Source organism: Zea mays, chromosome 2 (genome assembly GCF_902167145.1).
Source record: "Zea mays cultivar B73 chromosome 2, Zm-B73-REFERENCE-NAM-5.0, whole genome shotgun sequence".
Taxonomy (NCBI): Eukaryota; Viridiplantae; Streptophyta; class Magnoliopsida; order Poales; family Poaceae; genus Zea; species Zea mays.
In genome coordinates, this window is record NC_050097.1 from 7022819 (window position 1) to 7047866 (window position 25048).

At 52.6% G+C, this 25048-nt stretch overlaps 3 protein-coding genes across 3 annotated transcripts in view; 2 read left to right on the plus strand and 1 right to left on the minus strand.

Annotated features, from left to right (window-relative positions):
• Window positions 1-13572, plus strand: part of LOC103645876 (MICOS complex subunit MIC60) — a 31794-nt gene extending 18222 nt beyond the window's left edge. Inside the window, exons 9-12 of the mRNA XM_008670584.4 lie at window positions 11540-11617; window positions 11738-11917; window positions 12315-12416; window positions 12894-13572. Coding sequence (XP_008668806.1) covers window positions 11540-11617; window positions 11738-11917; window positions 12315-12416; window positions 12894-13124 — 591 coding nt within the window. The 3' untranslated portion in view covers window positions 13125-13572. The remainder of the gene's footprint in view (window positions 1-11539; window positions 11618-11737; window positions 11918-12314; window positions 12417-12893) is intronic.
• Window positions 13573-13953: 381 nt separating this feature from the next.
• On the minus strand, window positions 13954-16923 carry LOC100191465 (uncharacterized). Its single transcript, NM_001136898.1, is given in 4 exon segments — window positions 13954-14455; window positions 14594-15814; window positions 16052-16121; window positions 16545-16923. Coding segments are annotated over 4 exon segments (1863 nt in total). The 5' UTR covers window positions 16619-16923; the 3' UTR covers window positions 13954-13957.
• Window positions 16924-17980: 1057 nt separating this feature from the next.
• LOC103645877 (uncharacterized) lies at window positions 17981-21508 on the plus strand. The gene is made up of 12 exons (XM_008670585.4): window positions 17981-18305; window positions 18404-18514; window positions 18628-18690; window positions 18772-18885; window positions 18998-19147; window positions 19244-19321; window positions 19386-19607; window positions 19676-19762; window positions 20305-20424; window positions 20631-20723; window positions 20911-20947; window positions 21050-21508. The coding sequence occupies exons 1-12, from the start codon at window positions 18048-18050 to the stop codon at window positions 21091-21093; spliced, it is 1377 nt and encodes a 458-aa protein (XP_008668807.1). The 5' UTR covers window positions 17981-18047; the 3' UTR covers window positions 21094-21508.
• The last annotated feature ends 3540 nt before the right edge of the window (window positions 21509-25048 follow it).

Sequence of the window (25048 nt, forward strand, 5' to 3'; positions counted from 1 at the left end):
CGAGTCTTCTCCAACACGCTCCAAGGCCCTCCCCTGCGACTCGGGGGCTGGGCCCCGCATGTCATGCAGGCCGGCTCAGGGCAGAAGAAGCCAAACCGCCGCGCATGGTGCGCACGACCGTCCAGCGGTTACAGGCGACCCCCCATTTTCGCCCAGACCAACGGGCAGAAGGGGCGGGCAACCATGCAGGCGGCATGCAACCGCGCCAGATGGACGCGCTTCTCCGACTTCTGACACGCCAGCCTGGAACCCAGGCCCACGCGTCGAGCAACCGGCGCGCCAGTTGCTGCATGCAAGCAACCGCACCGCCACTTGTGCCACCATCGCGCCTCTTCGGTTGCGAAGCCTATGCCACGACTCGAGGCGACCCAACAGCGCCAGACTGGCGCGTCGGTCAAAGCGACCGAAAGTGGGCCGGCAGTAATAGCGGTGGCAGGCGGGCGGGCGCAGCGGTCACGTCGTCAGCCAGGCTCACGTCCCATCCTGAGACAGCAAGAGAGCCTCCTCTCACGGCGTGAAGACGGTGCACCCGTGACCCGTTCCTCGAACGGATCGCACGCGCGCAACGGCCGCCCCGCCAACCACTCGCCCCGTCGCATTAACTCCGCGGCAGGACACGCGGCGCTTCTGGCGGGAGGAGCGCGCGACGCTTCACCTTCGCCGTAATAACCGCTTCAGAAAAGGTACGCCACGTCATCCGATTTCGTATCCTTTTCCGTTTTCCTCTTTCTCTATCTCTTGCAACAGGGACCGGGAAAGGGGGATACCCCGAAAGGGATCCTTCTCCGCGAAGGAACCGGGCTCCGAGCCCCCCATTACTGATCAGGGGTTCGAAGGCTGGCCCCCGAGGGTTCAACAGTCGCCTCAGATCGCGTGGGCCCGACACCCACTACTGGTCAGGGGTTCGAAGGCCAGCCCCCCGAAGGGCTCCATGGCCGCCTCAGGCTACTCGGGCTCCGCGCCCATTACTGATCAGGGGTTCGAAGGCTGGCCCCCGAAGGGTTCACAGTCGCCTCAGACACCGAGCGAGGGATGACCAGGGGTACGTTCGATACATAACCGAGGCTCGGGCTGCGCTCCCGAGGTACCCTAGGACATTTCCGAGACCAGCGGGAACGATCTTGTAACGGAATCCCATCGGAGGGAGGCATCGAGCCCTTGGACCCCGTCGCCAGGGGACCGGGTCCGGCAAATCACCCGCAGGTACTTTTGGGCGTGCCTCTGGGCCCCTAGCCGACCCCCAACGAACGGGGCACGGGCGTCCACTCGGATTACCCGCTTGCAGCTAACCGGAGACACCATGTTCGGTGCCCATCGAGGGTAACATGGCGCACTCCCCCCCCCCTCCTTGCGGAAAGGCGACGTAGGGGCGTATGTAAAAAGCCGAGTCTGTCCCTGATCGTCCTCTCGCCCTGTGCAGAGGCTCGGGGGCTGCTCTCGCAAAAACTGGCTCCGGCCAAATCGTTGACAGCGTCAACATACCAGCCCGAGAGCTTGGGCCCCGACTGTGCACCCGGGCTACGGCCAGTTCGCATGAGGGAACGACCAGACCAGCCGAAGCGTTAAGCGAAGTATTAAGACCTCGAAGGAGTGTAACCACTCCTCCGAGGCCTCGGGGGCTACACCCGGCGGGTGCGCTCGCGCGCACCCACCGGAACGAAATGCAACCGAGAAAGGCTGGTCCCCTTGCAAAAAAGTGCGACAAAAGCCTCCAAGCGAGTGCTAACACTCCCTTCGAGGCTCGGGGGCTACTGTCGGGGACCATAATTAGGGGTACCCTCAAGGCGCCTAATTCTCAGCTGGTAACCCCCATCAGCATAAAGCTGCAAAGGCCTGATGGGCACGATTAAGTCAGGGATCAGTCCACACGAGTGACTCGATCACGCTTCACCCGAGCCTAGCCTCGGCCGAAGGCAGCCGACCTCGAGAGACTTCCGTCTCGCCCGAGGCCCCCTTTTTATGGCGGACACATCACCGGCTCGCCCAAGGCCTTGGCTTCGCTCAGAAGCAACCTTGACTAAATCACCACACCGACTGACCAAATTGCAGGGGCATTTAACGCAAAGGTGGCCTGACACCTCTATCCTGACACGCGCCCCCGGCAGAGCCGAGGTGACCGCCGTCACTCCACCGCTCCACTGGCCAGTCTGACAGAAGGACAGCGCCGCCTGCGCCACTCCGACTGCAGTGCCACTCGACAGAGTGAGTCTGACAGGCAATCAGGCCTTGCCAAAGGCGCCACGGCGAACTCCGCTCCGCCCGACCCCAGGGCTCGGACTCGGGCTAAGACCCGGAAGACGGCGAACTCCGCTCCGCCCGACCCCAGGGCTCGGACTCGGGCTAAGACCCGGAAGACGGCGAACTCCGCTCCGCCCGACCCCAGGGCTCGGACTCGGGCTAAGACCCGGAAGACGGCGAACTCCGCTCCGCCCGACCCCAGGGCTCGGACTCGGGCTAAGACCCGGAAGATGGCGAACTCCGCTCCGCCCGACCCCAGGGCTCGGACTCGGGCTAAGACCCGGAAGACGGCGAACTCCGCTCCGCCCGACCCCAGGGCTCGGACTCGGGCTAAGACCCGGAAGACGGCGAACTCCGCTCCGCCCGACCCCAGGGCTCGGACTCGGGCTAAGACCCGGAAGACGACGAAACTCCGCCTCGCCCGACCCCAGGGCTCGGACTCCGCCCTGGCCTCGGCTGAACGACTTCCGCCTCGCCCGACCCCTTGGCTCGGGCTCGGCCACGGCAACAGAAGGCAGACTCAACCTCGGCTTCGGAGGAAACCCCACGTCGCCCTGCCTAGAGCACGGACCGCCACGTCAACAGGAGACACCATCATCATCCCACCCCGAATCGACTCGGGTCACGGAGGACAAGACCGGCGTCTCATCCGGCCAGCTCCGCCAGAGGGGCAATGATGGCGCTCCACAAGCTCTATGACGACGGCGGCCCCCAGCTCTCTTACGGAAGCAGGACAACGTCAGCAGGGACTCGACCGCTCCAACAGCTGTCCCTCCATCGGGCTCCGCCGCACCTCCGACAGCCACGACATCACGCCAGCAGGGTGCCCAGATCTCTCCGGCTGCCACATTGGCATGTACCTAGGGCGCTAGCTCTCCCTCCGCTAGACACGTAGCACTCTGCTACATCCCCATTGTACACCTGGATCCTCTCCTTACGACTATAAAAGGAAGGACCAGGGCCTTCTCAGAAAGGGTTGGCCGCGCGGGACCGAGGACGGGACAGGCGCTCTCTTGGGGCCGCTCGCTTCCCTCACCCGCGTGGACGCTTGTAACCCCCCTACTGCAAGCGCACCTGACCTGGGCGCGGGACGAACACGAAGGCCGCGGGACTTCCACCTCTCTCACGATCGGCTCCGGCCGCCTCGCCTCTCCCCCCTACGCGCTCGCCCACGCGCTCGACCCATCTGGGCTGGGGCACGCAGCACACTCACTCGTCGGCTTAGGGACCCCCCTGTCTCGAAACGCCGACAATAATGTTCTAGTTTCCCCCTCGCTCATTAAGGATCTTATTTCTGTCCGTCAATTTACCACTGATAATAATTGCTCTGTTGAATTTGATCCTTTTGGCTGCTCTGTGAAGGATCTTCCCACTCGGCGCGAGATCTTCAGATGTAACAGCTCTGGTCCACTATACCCCCTGCGGTTCCCGGCCTCTGCTCTTCTTGCATCTACCCTATGGCACCAACGACTTGGACATCCCGGTCACGCCGTTTTATCACATTTAGCGCAGTCATCCGCAATTTCCTGTAATAAAAACACTAGTACTCATCCTTGTCATGCTTGTCAACTCGGACGACATGTCCGTCTACCATTTCCTATTTCTTCCTCCCGCGCCACCTGTAATTTTCAGTTAATTCACTGTGACCTCTGGACATCACCCATCACCAGTGTGTCTGGCCACAAATATTATCTTGTTATTTTGGATGACTGCTCTCACTATTTATGGACATTTCCCTTACGTCTCAAATCTGACACCCTTTCCACCTTAACCAATTTCTTTGCCTACGTTCGTACGCAGTTTGGTGTCCCTATCCAGAGCATCCAGTGCGACAATGGCCGCGAATTTGACAACCTTCAAGCCCGCAATTTTTTCTCCTCCCATGGAGTCCATCTGCGCATGTCTTGCCCCTACACTTCAGCTCAAAATGGTAAGGCTGAACGTGTCATCCGTTCCATCAACAATATCATCCGCACCCTCCTCGTTCAATCCAGTGTTCCCCCCAATTTTTGGGCTGCGGCTCTTGGGACTGCGACATACCTCCTCAACATCCTACCCACAAAAACACTCGCACTCTCTACACCGCATTTTGCTCTCTTCGGACACAAACCATCCTATGACCACCTTCGCGTTTTTGGCTGCAAATGCTACCCCAACCTTTCTGCCACCACTCCACATAAATTATCCCCTCGCTCAACCCTTTGTGTCTTCCTTGGCTATTCCCCCCACCACAAAGGCTACCTATGCTTTGATCGCCACTCCAATCGCACCATTATCTCCCGTCATGTGGTTTTTGATGAAACCTCGTTCCCCTTTTCTGAGGCTTCTCATCCACCTCCACCAGCGGCCTTCGATTTCCTTGACAATTATACTAACCCGGTTGCAGCTCCTTTTGGACTGTCGCCCGTGTCTTCTTTTTCAGGTACTCGCATGCCACCACCACCCCCACCGGTGGCCCCTTCGCCGGCTGTGCCCCTCATCTCCTCCGAGGTGGCATTTCAGCCACCTGCCGCGCCAGCTGGGCCTACCCCGGTGTCCCAGTCTCCTGCCCGGATGACTGGTCTCCCAGGCGCATCGGCACCAACAATACTGCCGCCTGGGTCTACTACCGTGCCCGACGTCCATAGAACGACAGCTCCTGCTGATCGTTTCTGCGGACGGGTCTACTCTCGACGCCCGCCCACCGCTACTGCTCCAGCACCTTCTCCGCCGACCGCCACTGCACCACCTATTCCTGCTGGTGCAGTCCCGGTCGATCCAGTGGTCAACCACCACAGGATGACAACCCGTGGCAAGAGTGGTCTTCGGTTTCCTGCTCTTTTTGAAGCCGCCGCACTGTCCCCCATTCCGAGGACATATCGCGCAGCCCTTACTGATTCAAATTGGCGCTCCGCTATGGAACAGGAATATTCTGCTCTTATTGGTAACCACACTTGGGATCTTCTGCCCAGACCGCCGAATTGCAATGTTGTGACTGGCAAGTGGGTTTTCAAACACAAGTTCAAAGCTGATGGTTCTCTTGAGCGCTACAAGGCAAGATGGGTTCTTCGGGGTTTCACTCAACGCCCTGGTATTGATTTTTCAGAAACTTTCAGTCCAGTGGTCAAGCCAGCTACAGTCCGGACAGTTCTTTCCCTGGCTCTCTCACACAAATGGCCGATTCACCAGCTTGATGTCAACAATGCTTTTCTTCAGGGGACCCTGTCAGAAACTGTTTACTGTGTTCAGCCCACCGGTTTTGAAGATTCCACTCATCCTGATTATGTGTGCCGTCTCAATCGGTCACTTTATGGCCTCAAACAGGCCCCTCGTGCCTGGTACAGTAGATTTGCTTCTCACTTGCTTCAAATTGGCTTCGTTGAGGCCAAGTCTGACACTTCATTATTCGTCTACCACAAGGGCACAGATATGATTTACCTTCTTCTTTACGTGGATGATATTGTGCTAACTGCTTCGTCCATGAATCTTCTCCGGCGGACCATTACTGCTCTCCAACAGGAATTTTCACTGAAGGATCTTGGCCCCCTTCATCACTTCCTGGGCATGCATGTTCAACAATCTGCTTCTGGCATCACTCTTTCTCAGCGCCAGTATATGATTGAGATACTTGAGCGAGCTGGTATGAGTAACTGCAAACCCTGTACAACTCCTGTTGATATCAACCCCAAACTTTCAGCCGACGGTGACCCTGTCTCCGATCCCACGGAATTCCGCAGTCTTGCCGGCGCTCTACAGTACCTCACCTTCACCCGTCCGGATATTGCATATGCTGTTCAGCAAGTCTGTCTCCACATGCACGACCCTCGGGAACCTCACTTGGCTGCTCTCAAGCGTATCCTGCGCTATATCCAAGGCACTCTTCAGATGGGCCTTCACCTCAGTTCCTCTCCGCAAATGGAACTTGTGGTTTACTCTGATGCTGATTGGGCTGGCTGTCCAGACACTAGGAGATCTACTTCCGGTTATGCTGTTTTCCTCGGTGCTAACCTCGTCTCATGGTCTTCCAAGCGCCAGCACACGGTCTCCCGCTCCAGTGCCGAAGCCGAGTACCGCGCTGTTGCCAATGCAGTCGCTGAAGTATCCTGGTTACGACAGTTGTTGACAGAACTGCATGTTCCTCTTCCCAAGTCCTCATTGGTCTACTGTGACAACATCAGTGCTGTTTATATGTCCTCAAATCCTGTTCAGCATCAGCGCACCAAGCATGTGGAAATTGATCTTCACTTCGTCCGTGACAAGGTCGCCCTCGGTGTTGTTCGCGTGCTACATGTCCCGACGACTTCTCAGTACGCCGACATCTTCACCAAAGGCCTACCATCAGCAGTCTTCACTGAATTTCGGACCAGTCTTACCGTTCGCTCCACGGACGCTAACACTGCGGGGGGGTGTTAGAAACTGTATCCTGGCTGTCGCCTGGCAGATATGCCGGCCGCCCTATATGGAAGTATTGTCTGATATAGATAGAGAGGATTAGGGGAGGATCTCAATCACTATGATTGAGGATCTGATTGAGGATCTCAATCACTATGATTGAGGATCTGATTGTACTCTAGATCTTTCCTTAGGTGTAGAAGGCTTCCTTTTACCTCTCACCTTCCTCCCCTATATATTCCTGTACATGTGCTGTCTATCATCAATATACAAACACACGCTTCCAACTCTCTCACAAATTTGTTGAGAGTTTTTAGGAGATTTTATAGGAGAAACTCTAGCAGATTAGGTTGAAGCCGGCCAATCAGCCGACCTATTTATGTAATCGAGATATGAGAAATAAAGTAAGAAAGAAGTTATCTCCCAAACCTTTGTCTCCTCTGCTGGGTTTTCCCCCTTGCTGCCAACATAGATCGGCATCCAGTCGATCGTCCTCGCCACCTGCGGAGCCAGGGACCGCCGCCCGATCCCCTGCCTCTTCCGCCCTACCACTGAGCCCATAACATCTTGGTATCCAGAGACCAGATTTGCATCCCACCCACCACCACCACCATGGTCTCCACCAACGACGATCCAGTGGCCAAGGCCTTGGATGCCATCAACCAAAAGCTGGCCACCCTAGACACCCTGCACACCACCATACAACGCCTAGAACAGCAGCAGGAGGATAGCCAGGCGACCATTGATCGCCTTGATCAGCACCAACATGAGATCACCCCTTCGGAAATTAATAGCCGCGAGGCGGCCACAACGCCAACCATGAAGACCGCCCACCTAGATTTCATCATCTGGATTTTCCACGACAAGATGTTATGGGCTCGGCCGTAGGGTGGAAGAGGCAGGGGATCGGGCGGCGGTCCTTGGCTCCGCATGTGGTGAGGACGATCGGCTAGATGTCGATCTATGTTGGCTGCAAGGGGAAAGATTGGAATTAGCAGAGGAGACAAAGGTTTGGGAGATGACTTATTCTTACTTTATTTCTATCGGTGGGTGCCTACAAAGAGCGCTTCCTCGAACTGCTTCCTAGGGCCGACCCATTGAGCACTGGATCAAAAGATCCTATGAACGCCAGGAACAGGCGGTTGTAGCTGCACAGGCGTTGGCTAGCAGACAACCTCGATCCAGCCGCGGTTTGCTTCCAATGCCATCGGTATCCTAGGTGCCGTCACCCGCTGGTCCGGACTCGTCCACAACATCGTCCGCCTGGCCATCCAGTACCGTTGGGCGCCCTATCCGCCGGCTCTCCCCAGAGGAGATGGACGAACGCCGATGCCTGGGACTATGCTTCAAATGCGATGAGAAGTTTGCAAGGGGTCACAACCGCGTCTGCAAACATCTCTTCCTGGAACTCAACGACGGTGAGAGCGACGACGTCAACGCAGAAGAACCGGTCGCGAACAACCTCGTCATCTCCCTCCACGCCATCGCCGGGGTCACGCCTAGGAAGACCATGCAGGTCTCGGTTGATCTGGGCTCGATCAACGTCATCGCCCTCATCGACTCCGGGTCTACACACAACTTCATCTCCGAGACCACCGCACGAACATGCCTCCCTATCGTGCAACGGGGGAACATGAGTGTCACCATGGCTAACGGGGAGAAGTTGCCATGCCTGGGAGTCTTCAGATCGGTGCCCTTCGTCATCCACAACGCCACCTTCTCGGCTGATCTCATCATCCCGCCACTAGTCGGGTTCTTCGTCATGGTGCTCGGTACCCAGTTGCTCGCCATGCTAGGCCGATCCCCTAGGACTTCGCCAAGCTGTCCATGGCACGAAGGACGACAGATGGAGTGGCACGACCTCGTCGGGTCCCCACGACCGCGCTTGCTCGTGGCAACGGGCCGGGATGTTCTCGACGCCATGCTCACCTCCTTCGACGACCTGTTCTAGGAACCTTGCGGACTGCCGCTGCAGCGAGCCTGCGACCACCGGATCCATCTACTGCCAACCACGACACCCATCGTCGTCCGGCCATACCGGTACCCGGCGTTGCAGAAGGATGAACTAGAACGCCAGTGCAGCGACATGCAGCAGTAAGGACTGATCCGCCACAACACCTTTGCCTTCTCGTCTCCGGTTCTCTTGGTCAAGAAATCAGATAGGACCTGGCGTTTCTGCGTCGACTACAGAGCCCTCAACGAGCGCACCATCAAGGACTCCTTCACCATTCCAGTCGTTGACGAGCAGCTCGATGAACTTCGTGGGGCCAAGTTCTTCACCAAGTTCGACTTCCGTTCCGGCTATCACCAAGTGCGCATGGCCACCGGTGACATCCACAAGATGACATTTAGGACACACGAAGGCCTGTACGAGTTCCTGGTAATGCCGTTCGGCCTCTCCAATGCGCCGGCCACATTTCAGACACTCATGAACACGGTACTTCATCCATTCCTTCGACGCTTCGTCCTGGTCTTTTTCAACAACATCCTCGTCTACAACGATACCTGGTCAGAACATCTACATCACCTGCGGGCCGTCTTCAACACACTCAGGGACCACTCCCTGGTGCTCAAAAGATCCAAATACTCGTTCGGTGCAACGTCGGTCTCCTACCTCGGCCACCTCATCACGACGAAAGGAGTGGCCATGGACGCTGCCAAAGTTCGGGCAGTGGTCGACTGGCCACCACCACGATCGGTCCGAGCACCGCGTGGCTTCTTGGGACTCCTGCGCTACTACCGCAAGTTCATCAAGTCATACGACGAAATTGCAGCACCACTCACCACGCTACTCAATAAAAATGGGTTCTTCTAGACCGATCAGGCCACAAAAGCATTCCTCCACCTGAAGACAACACTCACCATGGCTCCTGTACTCAACCTTCCAGATTTTGGACAGGACTTCATCATCGAGTGCGACGCCTCGGGCACAGGATGTGGCGCTCTGCTGCACCAGGGGACAGCGCCAATTGCCTTTTTAGTTGAGCACTGGCGCCACGACACTGCGACCTTGCTGCCTATGAGCGCGAGCTCATCGGTCTGATACAGGCTGTGCGTCATTGGCGCCCATATATTTGGGGCCAACCATTCACCAATCAGACGGACCATTACAGCCTGAAGTTCCTGCTGGATCAGCGTCTGGCAACCATCCCTCAACACCACTGGGTAAGCAAACTGCTTGGGTTTGATTTCAGGGTGGAATTCTGACCAGGGCGTACCAACATAGCAGCAGACGCCCTATCACGCCGTGACACGGACGACACCACCATCTTCTCCCTGTTAGGACCGACGTTCCAGGTGTTTGATGAACTTCGCCAAGCAGCAGCAACTCTGTCGGCACTCGTCGCATTGCGCGACGAGATTTGGCCAGCGAACGCACAACACCATGGGTGTTCGTCGATGGACTTGTGTTGTTCAAGGGTCGTGCCTATCTACCACTCGAGTCTAGCAACCTCCATAACGTGCTCGTGTCGACTCACGACGCTGGGCATGAAGGTGTGGAGAAGACACTTCACTGATTTCGTCGGGATTTCCACACACCAAGGGCACGAGCCATCATTCAAGACCTAGTTTGTCACTGCATCACGTGCCAGCGCAACAAGACCGAGCACCTTCATCCAGTAGGCTCCTGGCTCCCTTACCCGTGCCAACGTTCGTCTGGTCGGCTATATCAACGATTGTCTGGTGGGCTATATAGCCTGGAGCTGCCGCCCACTGCTCGGATCCACAACGCGTTCCACGTTGGATTACTGAAGAAGTTTATTGGCACATCTCTGGCATCCCCACCACCACTTCCTCCGATCCATCATGGTGCTGCACAACTCCAACCGGAGCAAGCTCTGAAAGTCCGTCAGGCCCGGGGAATTCACCAGATCCAGTGGGATTTGCTGCCAAGCTCAGCTGCAACTTGGGAAGACCTGGACGAATTCAGAAGACAATATCCGCTTTTCCAACTCGAGGACGAGCTGCTCCTCGATGGGGGGACAGATGTTATGTGGGGCGCCACATATCAGCGCAGTTCAAAGGATAAGGATAAGAAGATTAGTTGAGGTTATCTAGGGAGATTAGCAGATTAGTAATTTGTTGAGAGTATTTAGGATATTAGGTTGAAGCCGGCCATGAGCCGGCCTATTTATGTAATCGAGATATGAGAAATAAAGTAAGAAAGAAGTTATCTCCCAAACCTCTGTCTCCTCTGCTGTCTTTCCCCCCTTGCTGCCAACATAGATCGGCATCCAGCCAATCGTCTTTGCCACCTGCGGAGCCAGGGACCGCCACCCGATCACCTGCCTCTTCCGCCCTACCGCCGAGGCGCCGAGCCCATAACAGGCACTGTGGTGCCTCTCAAATTGGCTTTGCGCCTCTGATCGCAGAGCGGAGGCCTGTCTAACTTAAATGATTTAGTTGGTGCGCATGTGGTCTTGAACTCTCTGATTTGGAGTATTATGTATTGTTTTGGGTTATACTGAATACTAGTAGTGGCAGTTTCTGCCCACGTTGCTTCCCTATCACTCACATTTCCTTTTGAATGTTCCCATATCCCATTCTTAGCCAGTGATTGCTTTTAAAGCAGCACGATGACTGGATGTCTGTTGTCTAAAACATAACTTTTTATTTTGGTTCATCTGTAAGCTGCATTGATACTGATGTAGGTTCAGCATTTCTGACTATTTTCTCTCTATGTCATAATATATGTTCTGGATTATGATGAACAAGGACACTTTACTACTCAATTCTCACAGTTTGTTCAAAGTCTGCCATTCAAACATTGTCTAGATGTTATATCCAGCAAATCTTAATTAGAGCCAGCAAATTTGATTATATATGTTTGCTGTGCCAGTATATATCTTAAATGGCTAGAAAAACAAGTTATGCATAATTTCAGCTTGCTTCCACTTGGTTCTAACCTTATTTGGTGCTTTGATTTCAGATTGATGCTCTGTGTATGGCATTCTATGCGCGATCTGAAGAAGCTAGGCAGAGCCATTCAGTTCATAAACTTGCTCTGGTAAGTTAACTTGAAGCCCAATATGTGCTTGCCTCGAGGTTCTAACCATCAAAAGCTTTATGGTCAACTTATCCTCTCTTTTCATATATCGTAATGACAGAATTCTTTATTTCCATGCAGGGCACTCTTGCTTTAGAACACGCTTTATCCAGTGGATCACCAATCCGATCAGAAGTGGGGCTATTGCGAAAATCTGTTGAAGGCATTGACAAAGATTCACTGTTAGAATTGGCTTTTTCATCACTCCCAGAAGATGTTTTAGATTATGGATCAGATACCAGGATGGGGTTGAAGCAACAGGTATGTTCTCCTTTTTTGTGTCTGTAAACAAAAGGTATATTCTTTGCGATGCAATGAAAATGAAGCGTCTGTTCATACCCATATTGTGTATGTGACACTATACTAAAATATCAAGCTATTTCTGTGTACAGCGTACTTTATTATTCTGAATGTTGGAGTTAGAATACTTACAGTTGTTAAATAGAATGTATAACATTCCCAATGACAATATGCTGACTTTACTATGCATCGAGCAATTGTTATGTAAAGAAATGCATAGATTATGGCTGAAATCAGAATTAAAAAAAATGCAGACCACAATTTTTTCTGTTTTTCTTGTCATGAATGCTTGTTGAAAAACATCAGCTTGGCACCCAAAAGCTAAGTGCCGAAATAAGTGTATCTTTTTCTCGTGCAGTTTAACTCCTTGAAGGAAACTATCAGACATCTCAGCCTTCTACCAGCAGGTGGTGGTGGAATCCTGGCACACGCTGTTGCACGTGTTGCTTCTTCAATCAAGGTAAAAGCTAAGGAAATTATTTTTTTAACCAGTTTGATAAGTGATTATACAATTGGAACTTCTATATTGATGTTCTTGGAATAGTTTTTTTTTTCTGTTATTGCTATTCCTGTATCTTTTAACCAAGAATCGTCTAATGATCTGATAATACTGAAATCTATAGTAGCATGTCTCATTTTTACTTATAGGGCATGCTGTGTTGTGTCACTGGCTCACTGCCACCACTTCTGGTGGTCCTACCGTCCTAGTGGACCTCTTGGGGCCTTAGTACCTTGCTGGATTTTAAACTGAGGGGTGTCTGGTTTTTAGGGACTATTTTTTTAGTCCATCCATTTTATTTCATTTTAGTCCATAAATTACCAAATACAAACGTATTTTAGCAATTTATGGTATAAAAGGTAAGAAAATAGATGGACTAAAAATTAGTCCCTAAAAACCAAACACACCCTGAGTTGCAACCATTCCATCTGTTTTCAGATTAAAGGCGATAACTCTGGAGATGGCATTGAGTCCCTTATAAACAAAGTAGAAAGCATGATTGTCAATGGAGACTTGAGTACAGCGGCCGATGCCTTGGAGCAAGGGCTACATGGAACTGAAGCAGAGGAGATAGCTACCGAGTGGGTGAAGCAAGCCAGGAAACGCGCTCTTGCAGAGCAGACACTTGCTCTCCTTCGCGCTTGTGCTTCTTCGACCACGTTCTCGTGATTTTGACAACCATTTCCCCTTCCTTTTCTTCGACCGCATTTGCCGGTACTCCTTGCAACCGCATATTTTTTCCCCAGACCATGCTGCAAATGTGTGGACGGTGAGCGAGAAGACTAGATACAATACTGTATGAGCCACTCGGTCTCAAAGTGGGCCCCTGCCTAGCTTTCCTCCTGTAAACAGAGCTAATAAGTTCTGGCGTTCTGCCCTGTATCTACTTGCTGTTCTTAACATTTTAGTGGCCAGTTAAAGCAATGTTTTTGGATCCAATTGCTGAAGGATTCTTTGTATCTGTAGTATCTGTAGTCATGTACAGTTCAACAAGGGGTCAGTGGACACTGGACATAGTGGGCGAAAAGAACCTTATGCTCCGTTTGGATGTCGATATTGAATTGAAATGAGATGTAATTCTAATTCTATTATTTGGATGTCACTGAATTGGAGTTTAGAATTGTGTGGTCCAATTTCACTTAATACAAAGGAGTATTGGGAGAAAGTTTTTAGTTACAGTCCAATTCTAGTGAATTAGGACTTTGATTATAAATCTCAATCCATGCAACTAAATAATAGAATTCTGGAAAGCTGATTCTAATAACTAATTTATAATATCTACGTCCAAACGTTGTATTAGGAAGCACCTTAAGCATCTCGAATTCTCAACGTTATCTGGTCTAAAAAAATTACAAACGGTCTAAATAGAAACTTTTCCAGCAAAACAATCCGAAAAGAATGAACCCATGAGCTTTGTACCTACGAGTAATGCCATCATCAAATCGTATTGCTACATCTCGAACAAATTAATTAACGCACGTCTAAATCTTCCATTGTTATTATTAACACCCGAAATCGAAGGACCTGCGCCTCTTGTCACTGGCGCCCGGCAGCGGCGGTTGCTGCTGGCGCTGCCGCGACGACGACCTCCCGCCGAGCCCGAGCTTCCCTAACAGCCGGCTCAGGGTGCTCTTGGGCTTCCCCGGGCGGTGGATCTCCGCGACGCTCATCGCCGGCGACGGCTCGTGCTGGGCCGCCGCGGAGCCGTCCTCGTCCGTCGTCACCTCGGACCGGGCTGCCAGGTCCAGATCGTCGTCGGGCCTCCGCGGCAGTACGCAGTTATCGGAGCTGGAGCCCTGGTCGGCGTTGTCCGACACGAAGAACCACCCGGACACCGTGGTGCGCAGCCGCAGCTGCTCGAAGAAGAGCACCTGTACCACCACCCGCAGCGGCAGCCGCTCGTTCTGCGCCGCGTGCGTGCACGCCTCGAGCGACAACTTCTGGCAGTTCATCAGCCGGCACAGCTGCTCCCGCTCCGAGTCCGTCAGCCACGGGTGCGCCTGCATCGAGGCGCGCACACACACGTGTACGTATCATCACATGTATTCACACGATCATTATTCAGTCGATTCGTTCAAGACTCAGATGCAGCAGGCAGATTGATCAAGAAGAAAACAATGGGGAACGGTTGCTTTTACCTTGAGGTAGATATCAATGGCGCGGTAGAGGCCGTCGTCGATCGCCCGGGCGTAGTCTGGGACGAGCGCCGCGATGGTCTGGAACTTGGACGGCTTGAGGTTGGCGTCCGTCCCGACCTCCGCGAGGTACCCGTCGACTAGCTTGCCTACCGAGCTGACTGGCATGAGCTCGCCCGGCGGAGCGTCGACCAGCTGTCCCTCGTCCGTGGTCTCCGGTAACACGGCGAACGCAGGCGGGGTTGTCATCATGAACTGCTCCAGCATCCGCTGCACGCTGTCCACGTCGTAGAGCGTCTCCGCGGAGTATCCGGTGTTGGGTATCAGCAGGTCCTCCAGCGCGGCCTCCTCCAGCTGGTCGCCGGCCCTCCTCTCCAGCGCGTCCCGGCATGCCGCGGCGGCGTGCAGGACCGTCGCGACGCGGAGCAGACCGAGCAGGAACCGCGTCGGTGCGACGCCCTTCTCGACTGGGAGCATCGCGACAATCTCCTCCAGTAGTGTCCTCTGGTCGCCGCCCGAGAGCACGGCCGCAGCCCCCCCGCGGCTGCTGCCGTCGCTGTTGTCTCCGAGGCGCCTGAGCCCGGAGAGGTGGCGCCTGGCGTAGTGCATCAGCGAGCCGGCGACGTTCTCGGGGCTCATGCCCCTGGACCGCACCGCCGCAATGAGCCGCTTGTAGAGCGGCAGCGGTAACGAGGACGCCTGGTCGTACCACCAGCCCGCGCCGGGCGACCGCGGCCTCCCGGCGGCGCCGATGCCGGTCCAGATCGCCGTCTCCTCGAGGCTCTTGGCCGTGAAGTACTCCAGCATCGGCCACCCGGAGAGCGTCGGGTCGGCGCACGCCTTGTCCGCCAGCGAGTCGATGCACCGCTGCACGATGAGCAGGTCCTCGGCGGCAGGGAGCACGGCGTCGTCGCACGTGCCCAACGCGCGCACCGTGTCGCTCCAGCCGGCCAGCACCTCGGACAGGAACGACTCCGCCTGCTCCACGAGGTTCCCTTCGCCGTAGTCCTCCGTCATGGCGAGGCGCTCCGCCGCGCACCGCAGCGGCACGGCGTTGCCCGCGTTCAGCTCCGTCTGGACGTCGTAGCAGAACCTGGCGGCCAGCAGGAAGGCCTCCGCCCCGCCGGGGACGTCGTCCAGACGCACGGTGCACGGTTTGCTGCCATCGCCGGTGGACTCGTTCACAAGCTTCTGCAGCGTGCCGCTACGGCTGGTCAACGGAATCTGAGCAATTAACGAGAATGATGCAGATGGCATTTAGTTGCACGTCGTCAGCATGTAAAACAAGTGCAATTTACCAAACTTGCAAGTTATCTGACAGTCTAAAAGCATCACTGATCACACATCGCATAGATTCATGTACTGGAACGTCAATTCATTCGGTGGGGGCATCACGCATCTGACAGTCTAGCGTTCAGAAATGAAGGATGTGATGAGCATTGGGACATAGGAAACCAATACCTTGTGTAGGTGGAAGGACGTATCTCCTACTTCGACGACCACATCGCTTGCGAGCTCCGATACGCAGGTCCTGCAAGAGCCCGGAGAGGTACCAAAGATCAGTGGCTAAAAATATTTTTTGTTGTCTGCACAGCTTTTCAGAAAGGTGTTATCTGAACAATGAATAGGGACATCCGATTGGTCATTGAATTAGCTAGGATCGGTACTGAACTACTACCACTACAAGATCATCGATCCTAAATGGGCAACTTCGATCAGATTATATCCTCATCACACTATGGATGCAATTAAGAAACTCTAATAATGCCAGCGCTGCAACTAGAAACAAAACGGAAGTAGAAAACAAATCCGCAACCGATCTGCGACATGCAGTTGTCCACCTCAAACAAAAAATACAAAAAGAAAAAAAATCATGCAAGAAGATCGCCCGCGTCAGAGAATGAAGACGGGACAGTGGCCATGGCCGGGGGATACGAAGGTGTGTAGGTCGTACCAGGTGTTAGGGTCTTGGAACTGGAAGCAGTCCGCTGGCTTGGATCCGATCACCCTGGTCGCTGGCGCCGCCATGAACCAGCCGTTCGGTTCTTCTTCTTCCCACGGACGATCGATCCGGGATCGATGGATCAAACCACGCGGCGGCGAGACTGGATGGCCGTCCAATGTGCGGCCGGGCCGCGCACACCGAGAATCCGCGAGAACTGTAAGCGTGTGCTACGAGAAACCTAGCCTGTCGTCTCGGTCGGCCGGCCGGCGATTATCGCCTGCCGCGTCCGGCGCCACGTGACTCGGGCGGGAGTTCGGAGGACGTCGCAAGTCGCAACGCACGCACCGGATCACCTGAGGAGCCAGAACGTGCGCGACGGGGGGTGCGGCCGAGCCGAGCACACTTGCGGTGGCCTGCGGCTCTGCCCAGGGTTAACAAAAACCGTTTTAATTTAATTTCCTGTTAACCACCGAAAACAAAAAACGAAAGGTTTTTGATGGATTTCGAATTTCCTAGCCAGTTTTCAAATTCAAATTAAAAATCGGCTTTTGTGAACCCCGTCTGAAAAACCATGTGCTTGTTTACAATTTAGGTTCCTTCCTAATCTAGTTATCACAAGAATCTAAGGTGCTGTTTGGTTCAAAAATTGTAACGCAAATGGTAATGGTAATTGTTTCGGCTCGATTACTGGCGGTAACAAATTTGAATAGGCTAGTATTAAATTTTAGTGTGGTATCTGATTACGGTTGTACTAAAACAAACATGATTTAACGTTATCCGTTACCCATTACGTTACAAATATGTGAACCAAACAGCACCTAAATATCACGAGATTTGCATAGGAATGGAGATGAAGGAGTTTATACGATTTAGAAAGCGTGGGCGATGGAAGAAATTATCGTGGATTTACAAAGCGGTGGATTTCTTCCATCGCGACGATTTAACGGTTTCTCAATCCACGTCGATTTGAATAATTTTCACAAAATCGGACTAACAAACGAAGAGTTTTGGCGGCTAGAAGCCGATGGTTAGAATCGAAGCCAAAACAAAAACATACCTATGTTTTCCTATCGGGTTTTTTTCATGTTTCTCAAAAATTAAATTTGAATTTACAAATCAGTCGGGAAATTCGAAATCTGTCGAGAATCCTGACCAAGAAACTGTGCTTTCTTAGCAAAAACACGTTTTTACCTAAAATACAAATTATTTATCTAACAAATAATTGTTAAACATGGGACATATCAGATTACGCATAAAAACATGCAGTTTTTTATCATAATTTGATCTGTTTTCTTTTTCATTTTTTTGGATTTTAAACGTGCACGCCCACGCTACGGATACTGGGCCGGGCCTAAGCAAGCTATTGATGAAAATGGGCCTGTTCCTATGTTGGGCCCGTTTCAAACGGCAAACTCTCGAGCGAAGCGACCGACGGGGATAAGTCGCCCGAGCCAAATCCGACGGGGTTGCCAGCCGGCGGTTGCTTCACTCGCTCGCTGCAGCCGCGCGGCGATGACGGCCACCGCCAGCTGCTTCTCCAGCCCCGTCGCGTGGGCGCGGCCTCGCGCCGGCCCCGCAGGCGCGAGTGCGGCCTTGCGCGTGGGCCGGTGTCCCGCGGCCGCGGTAGCGGCGCACGACGTGGCGTTCCACCCGGACGTGTCCCGCGCGGCGGATTCGCTGCAGGCGGAGTTCCGCGCCGTGGACCGCGCCATCGCTCTCAACTCCTCCCGCGTGGCCGCCGCCTTCCGTCGCGCGCGCGTCGCCCCGCACGTAAACCCCCCTTCGTTTCACCCTGGTCCTCTGCTTGGCATCCGAGCTCACACCGCAGGTGAACACAGAGTCACGTTTGTGGCGTGTGTTTGTTTCAGCATTTCGGTGGGTCCACGGGGTACGGCCACGACGACGGTGGCGGCCGGGAAGCGTTGGACTCCGTCTTCGCCGACATTGTTGGTGCGGAGGCTGCCATTGTGCGCCCGCAGGTCCCACCTCCGCACACAACGCAATCTCGTTTTTTTTTCTGGTTACAGTACTGTGTAACCGAGCTCCTCTCCTCTTTGATGAATCAATCAACTAATTGCTCCACTGCTGCCAGTTCTTCTCAGGTACCCACGCCATTGCCTGTGCGTTGTTTGCGCTTCTGAGGCCTGGGCATGAGGTGGGGACAGGATGAACTGAATGAACAATCCTTGGCAGTGACATTTGAGAGTTGAGACTGATTAATGTTGGATTCCTGCAGCTCCTGGCAGTCGCTGGGCCCCCGTACGACACCTTGGAGGAGGTGATTGGGATCAGGGGGTCGGCCAATGTAGGGTCACTCAAGGATTTCGGAGTGACGTACCGAGAAGTTCCGGTGCGTCAATTTCTCTCTTCACTCCCCTGTAGTGCCTACTGTGTGTCGCCATGTGCTGTGGGGCTGTAGCCTGTGGAAGTGTGGATGGTTACTGATGAGACTAAAGCTATAGCTTGTAGCAGATGGTGGCCTTGATTGGGATGCTCTTGCTTGCTCCATCAGGCCGGAAACTGGGTGTGCCTTCATACAGAGATCGTGTGGATATTCGTGGCGCAAGAGCTTAAGTGTAGCAGATATTCACAAAGCTATAGGTTTGATCAAGGCAAGATTGTTGTGTTTTGTGACCATCAACTTTCTGTATCTATAGTAGCTTTTCTCTGTGCTGACAATTTTTTTTCTGGTTTTGATATCATTGCAGATGCAAAATCCAAACTGCATGGTGATGGTTGATAATTGCTATGGTGAATTTGTTGAGATATCGGAACCTGCAATGGTGGTATGTCCATGATTTTCACTTTCTCCTGAAGACGATCTCTATTTCATCTTGTGTTTCATGGCAGGGAGCAGACTTGATTGCTGGAAGTTTGATAAAGAATCCAGGTGGAACTATTGCGCCTTGTGGTGGTTATGTTGCTGGGAAGGAGCATTTAGTCGAAGCAGCTGCAGCCCGTCTATCTGCACCTGGCCTTGGGGTGGAATTTGGGTCAACACCTGGCCATGTTATGCGTGCGCTGTTTCAAGGCCTGTTTCTTGGTCCGCAAATGGTTGGAGAAGCAGTAAAAGTAGGTTTGCTAACTGCAAATGGTTGGAGATACAATGCATGCACTTGATGATATAATATGATCCACAGGGAGGTTTGCTCATTGCGGAAGTCATGTCAGCCAAGGGATACAAAGTTGAACCACTTCCGAGGGTTCCTCGTCATGATATTGTGCAGGTGAAATCTAGCCTTAGATAACTAGCCAGCACGTGTACATAAACACAAGCATGACATTGTAAGGCCCTGTTTATTTCCTTTCAGGATTATATAATCTAGCTTATGAATTATATAAGCACCTATTGACCTGCTTATGGATTATTATAATCTATGTATCTAGATTATATAATCCACCTAATAATCTTTGTTGTTTGTTTACCTCTCAACTTATTTTAGCTGGATTATATAATCTGGAGGGTAAACAAACATGGCCTAAGTCTGAAGTTTTTTCTTCCTTTTTTGTGTTTAAAGAAGGACAGATAGTTATAATGCGTAGCACATTGACAAAGCTGACATAAGGGGAAACAGACTGCAAAATAAAGATAAATGGATGAGAACATGAGAATACAGACTGAAGGAATATTCTATTTATGAAATCGAATCTCAGACAGAAGGCCAACCCTCTTTACAATATTTCATACTGCACATCATAGAGATAGAAGTGTTGAAATTTTTTAAGGCCAACAAACAGACAATGAGGACTTCGAAAAATAAAATTGCAGGCAGTGGAGCTTGGCAGCAGGGAAAGACTCATAGCATTCTGTGAAGTAGTGCAACAAACTTGTCCAGTAGGATCTTTCATCAAACCAACTGCTGGGGAAACGCCTGGCTATGCTTCAGAGGTGTGTTTGTACCTTCCATCATGGAACCGCTCTTACACTTCATGCTGTTATTTTAGTTACAATGTATAAATAGTTTATTTTATGAACTTATTTTCTGATGAAATATACACATGTTCTAAATATTACATGCTCCAGTGTTAAACTGCATACTTTGCTTGCTGGTCTATCAAACTAAGCTACTAGAGTGATTAACCCACTTAAATCAGGTCATTTTCGCCGACGGGACATTCATAGATGGAAGCACAAGCGAACTGTCATGTGATGGGCCCTTGAGAGATCCATATGCCGTCTTTTGCCAGGTGAGCTGGGATCCTCATGTAATTTTTACTCAGGGCCATTTTTGTTGAGTTTAACCTCTTATTTGCCCTGTTGCATGCAAGTGGTTCAAATACTTAAATCTCTTGCTGAGAATCTTAGCCCTGAGACAACAAATAAAATCTTTCCTCATACTTGCACTTTGGTCACCATTGAAACGTACTGGTGCAGGGAGGAACACATTGGACGCAGTGGGCACTTGTCCTTGGTAATGTTCTGAAGGTCATATAAACGTGCGGTGTGATAATGTTGTCACATTTCTTGTATGGGCATGCTCTTTTCCTATCCTAACTCTGTACTCGTTTACTAGGAATGGTGGATACTCACTCCGTCTCAGTTTATAAGGCTTTATAAGGCGTAACTACTTTTTATTCTTGTCCCATAATATAAGGCGTGCTCTCTCTAGGCGTACGTACATCAATGCAGTAGTATAGAGAAAATTAAATGTATTTCTTGATTTTTGAACTAGAGGTGGTTACACCTTATATATTGAGACGCAGCGGGTATTGTGCAACAGTGAAGAGGCAGGCGTCACTAATATGCGAGCGCTTGCACTTCAGTGGATACGGACAACGACAAGCTGTCGTTAGTGTTACCCGACTACTACCTCCCCTGCTGCTCATGTGGACAAATCACCAGCGACCTCACCACCAGTGACCCCACTTTTAACCTCCCTATTTACTCACCACCAGATATTTTTTAGGGACTCAAACATGATGTATGATTTAGCATATGATCTATGAGCACAAAGAATATGCAAATTGCTGTATTGTGTATATAGAGGTTTGTTTTACAAGTTTTTTTATTATTCAGCACTAGTTAGTTTGAGACAAGAGACAAGCATCAAGCCTCCCCTGATGAAATTCCCAACAACCATATAGACACGGAGCGGAGTTGTACTATTGTCGATGGAAATTAAAGCTCAAATCTTGCAGGCGATAATCTGAGTGTCGTACTGCAAACGTGAAGCGCTGGAGGATCATGAGTATCGACGCATGGACATAGGACGGCGAGACAGCAAACGTGAAGCGCTGGAGGATCATCGCCAGTGCCACTTTGGCCTCGACCATGGAAAGGTTCTTGCCTACGCTACGCATACCGAAGGGCCCATGCCGAAGGGCAGGTACGCGCCGAGGTGATACCTCCTGCCATCAGCAAACCTCCATCGATTGAACTCGTCAGCGTCGGTGCCCCTAGAGATTTTTGCAACCATGGCACTCTCTTTAGCGGGCTTCACACTATTGCACCTCCATCTAGGGGTGGTAATGGATCGCGATCCAAATGGCTCTTCACAATTTGGTAGGGCCCTAACTTATTTATAGTTCAAAAATGAATAGAAACAAAGCCCGATCCTAATCCGATTCGACCCTTAAGTTTTATAGTGTAAAATTTGAGGCCCATTGTCAGCCCTCCATCCAAGCAATTGCAACGATGACATTATAATCTCTCACGAACTGAATAAATGGCATCAGGCTCCCCTGATCGTCATTAATAATCGTCATTAATAGTATTCCCCTCTCGGTCGTGCCCCTGGCTTCGTTTGCACTCGGGCTCCGTTACTCCGACGTGAGGTATGACCTAACATCTCCCCTGTGCTCGACCGTCTCCTGACTTGTTGTTCTTATCTCTTCGCTCTCTGTGTTCGTTCTCGTTCGTTCCCCAACACCCTTCCCTTACCTTCTCTCGTCGTGTCTGGAAGGGAGGATACCACCGACGGCGGATCCCGCGTCGCCGCCGCTGGTGAGATCTCCTCGATTGTGTCGTCTTCCACTTGTTAGCTCTGTAACCCTAATTCTTGGTGCCATGGATTCCGACATGGAATCTGCCGCTGAGCTTTGTGCCCAGAAATTCTCCGCGGCCGTTAATGCAGCCCGTGACACCGTCAGTGCTTCTGATGCCGCCTGTGTGGTAGCTGGTGACCTCTGCGCCACAACATCAGTAGGTAACCATGTGGTTTCAACGCTTGATGTTCTTGAATCCACTGTGGAGGCGGAAAAAATTGCTATGTGTTCGTATCAACAGGCCAGTGCAGTCGTCGTTTGTACTTAGGAGACATTGGCCAAATACTCATGTTTGCATTCTGAAAACTTAACTGAACCAATGGTGCCTTGTGATGCAATTTGGGCCATAATGATGCAATGTGAATCAATATGGTGCCTTGTGATGCAATTTGGGGCGTAATGATGTAGTATGGTGCCTTCCGATATTTGTGGCATGTGGTTTGTAGCAGCCCTGTGATGGATTTTTGATAACCTGAGGGTTGTTTTAATGTTGTGACACTTGTTCTTTCTAGCAGCCCTGAGATGTAATTTGGCTTGTGATACATGTGAGATCGTTGCTTTGTCCTATGATGCTTTCTTTGAAAATATTGAACTGTATGCTACACTTGATGTTTTTTTTGTCAAAAATAGCTTATGGTTGTTCTTTGCTGTGGCAAGTGAGTGTATCGAGGCCAGTGATGGTACTGAGGCCAATGATGGTGCATATGGCTACTTGTTGTTGTTTCTTTGAAAATATTGAACTGTATGCTACACTTGGTGTTTTTGTCCAAAAAAGCTGAGGGTTGTTCTTTGCAGTGGCAAGTGATTGTAGTGAGGCCAGTGATGGTACTGAGGCCAGTGATGGTGCATATGGCCGTTTGTTGTTGTTTCTTTGAAAATATTGAACTGTATGCTACACTTGATGTTTTTTGTCAAAAAAAGCCGAGGCCTGTTATGTGGCAACTGGCAAGTGATGGTGTCGGCGTTTCGACCCCGGGGGGTCCCTGGACCGACGAGTAAATTGTCGCTGCGTGTCCCAGCCCAGATGGGTCGGCGCGAGACAGAACACAGGGGGGAAACAGCAAGGGGAAACCGCGGCCTCGTGTTGTCCTGCGCCCAGGGCGGATGCGCTTGCAGTAGGGGGTTACAAGCGTTCGCGAGGGAGAGAGAGAGAGCGAGAGCCTTATGCGTCGGCCCGTTCTCCCGCGCGGCCACCTTCTCGTACGAGAGCCCTGGACCTTCCTTTTATAGATGTAAGGAGAGGGCCCAGGTGTACAATGGGGGGTGTAGCAATGTGCTAACGTGTCTAGCAAAGGGGAGCCAGAGCCCTATGTACATGCCGTCGTGGCTGTCGGAGAGGTGTTGCTGCCCTGTTCATGTGATGTTGTGGCCGTCGGAGAAGTGCTTGAGCCCTGTGGAAGCACAGCTGTCGGGGCTGTCGGATCCTTGCTGACGTCTCCTTGCTTCCGTAAGGGGCTGAGAACCGCCGTCGTCATGGAGCACGCGGGGTGCCATCATTACTTGTTTTACCGAGGCGAGCCAGATGGGACGCCGGTCTTGTTCCCCGTAGCCTAAGCTAGCTAGGGGTAGGGTAATGATGGCCCCCTTGTGATGTGGTCGGTCCGAGCCCGAGGTCGGGCGAGGCGGTAACTCCTCCGAGGTCGAGGTTGAGTCCGAGCCCTAGGGTCGAGCGAGGCGGAGACCGTCTTCCGGAGTCGAGGCTGAGTCCGAGCCCTGGGGTCGGGCGAGGCGAAGACCGTCTTCCAGAGCCGAGGCTGAGTCCGAGCCCTGGGGTCGGGCGAGGCGGAGTCCATCTTCCGAGGTCGAGGCTGAGTCTGAGCCCTAGGGTCGGGCGAGGCGGAGTCCATCTTCCGAGGTCGTGGCTGAGTCCGAGCCCTGGGATCGGGCGAGGCGGAGTCCGTCTTCCGAGGTCGAGGCTGAGTTCGAGCCCTAGGGTCGGGCGAGGCGGAGTCCGTCTTCCGAGGTCGAGGCTGAGACCTAGTCCTGGGGTCGGGCGAGGCGGAGCTTCCTATGGCGCCCGAGGCTAGACTTAGCTGCTGTCGGCCTCACTCTGGCGAGTGGCACAGCGGTCGGAGCAGGGCAGACGACGCTGTTTTCCTGTCAGGTCAGTTAGTGGAGCGGCGAAGTGACTGCGGTCACTGCGGCCTTGTCGACTGAGGAGCGTGCGTCAGGATAAGGTGTCAGGCGATCCTTGCATTGATTGCTCCTGCGATACGGTCGGTTGGCGTGGCGATCTGGCCAAGGTTGCTTCTCCGCGAAGCCAGCCCGAGCTGGGCCTCGGGCGAGTCGAAGGTGCGCCCGTTGCTTGAGGAGACCCTTGGGCGAGGCGTGAATCTGCCTTGGTCTACTGTTCCTGCCCGAGGCTGGGCTCGGGCGAGACGAGATCGTGTCCCTTGAGTGGACGGAGCCTTGACCGGAATCGCGCCCATCAGGCCTTTGCAGCTTTGTGCTGATGGGGGTTACCAGCTGAGATTAGGAGTCTTGGGGGTACCCCTAATTATGGTCCCAGACAGTAGCCCCCGAGCCTC

Excerpts from the sequence above, each read along its gene's own strand:
- LOC103645877 (XM_008670585.4), top strand. The coding sequence starts at position 18,048 with ATGACGGCCACCGCCAGCTGCTTCTCCAGCCCCGTCGCGTGGGCGCGG. Across the intron at positions 18,306-18,403 it reads GCGCGCGCGTCGCCCCGCAC|CATTTCGGTGGGTCCACGGG; the intron begins GTAAACCCCCCT and ends TGTTTGTTTCAG. Across the intron at positions 18,515-18,627 it reads CTGCCATTGTGCGCCCGCAG|TTCTTCTCAGGTACCCACGC; the intron begins GTCCCACCTCCG and ends CACTGCTGCCAG.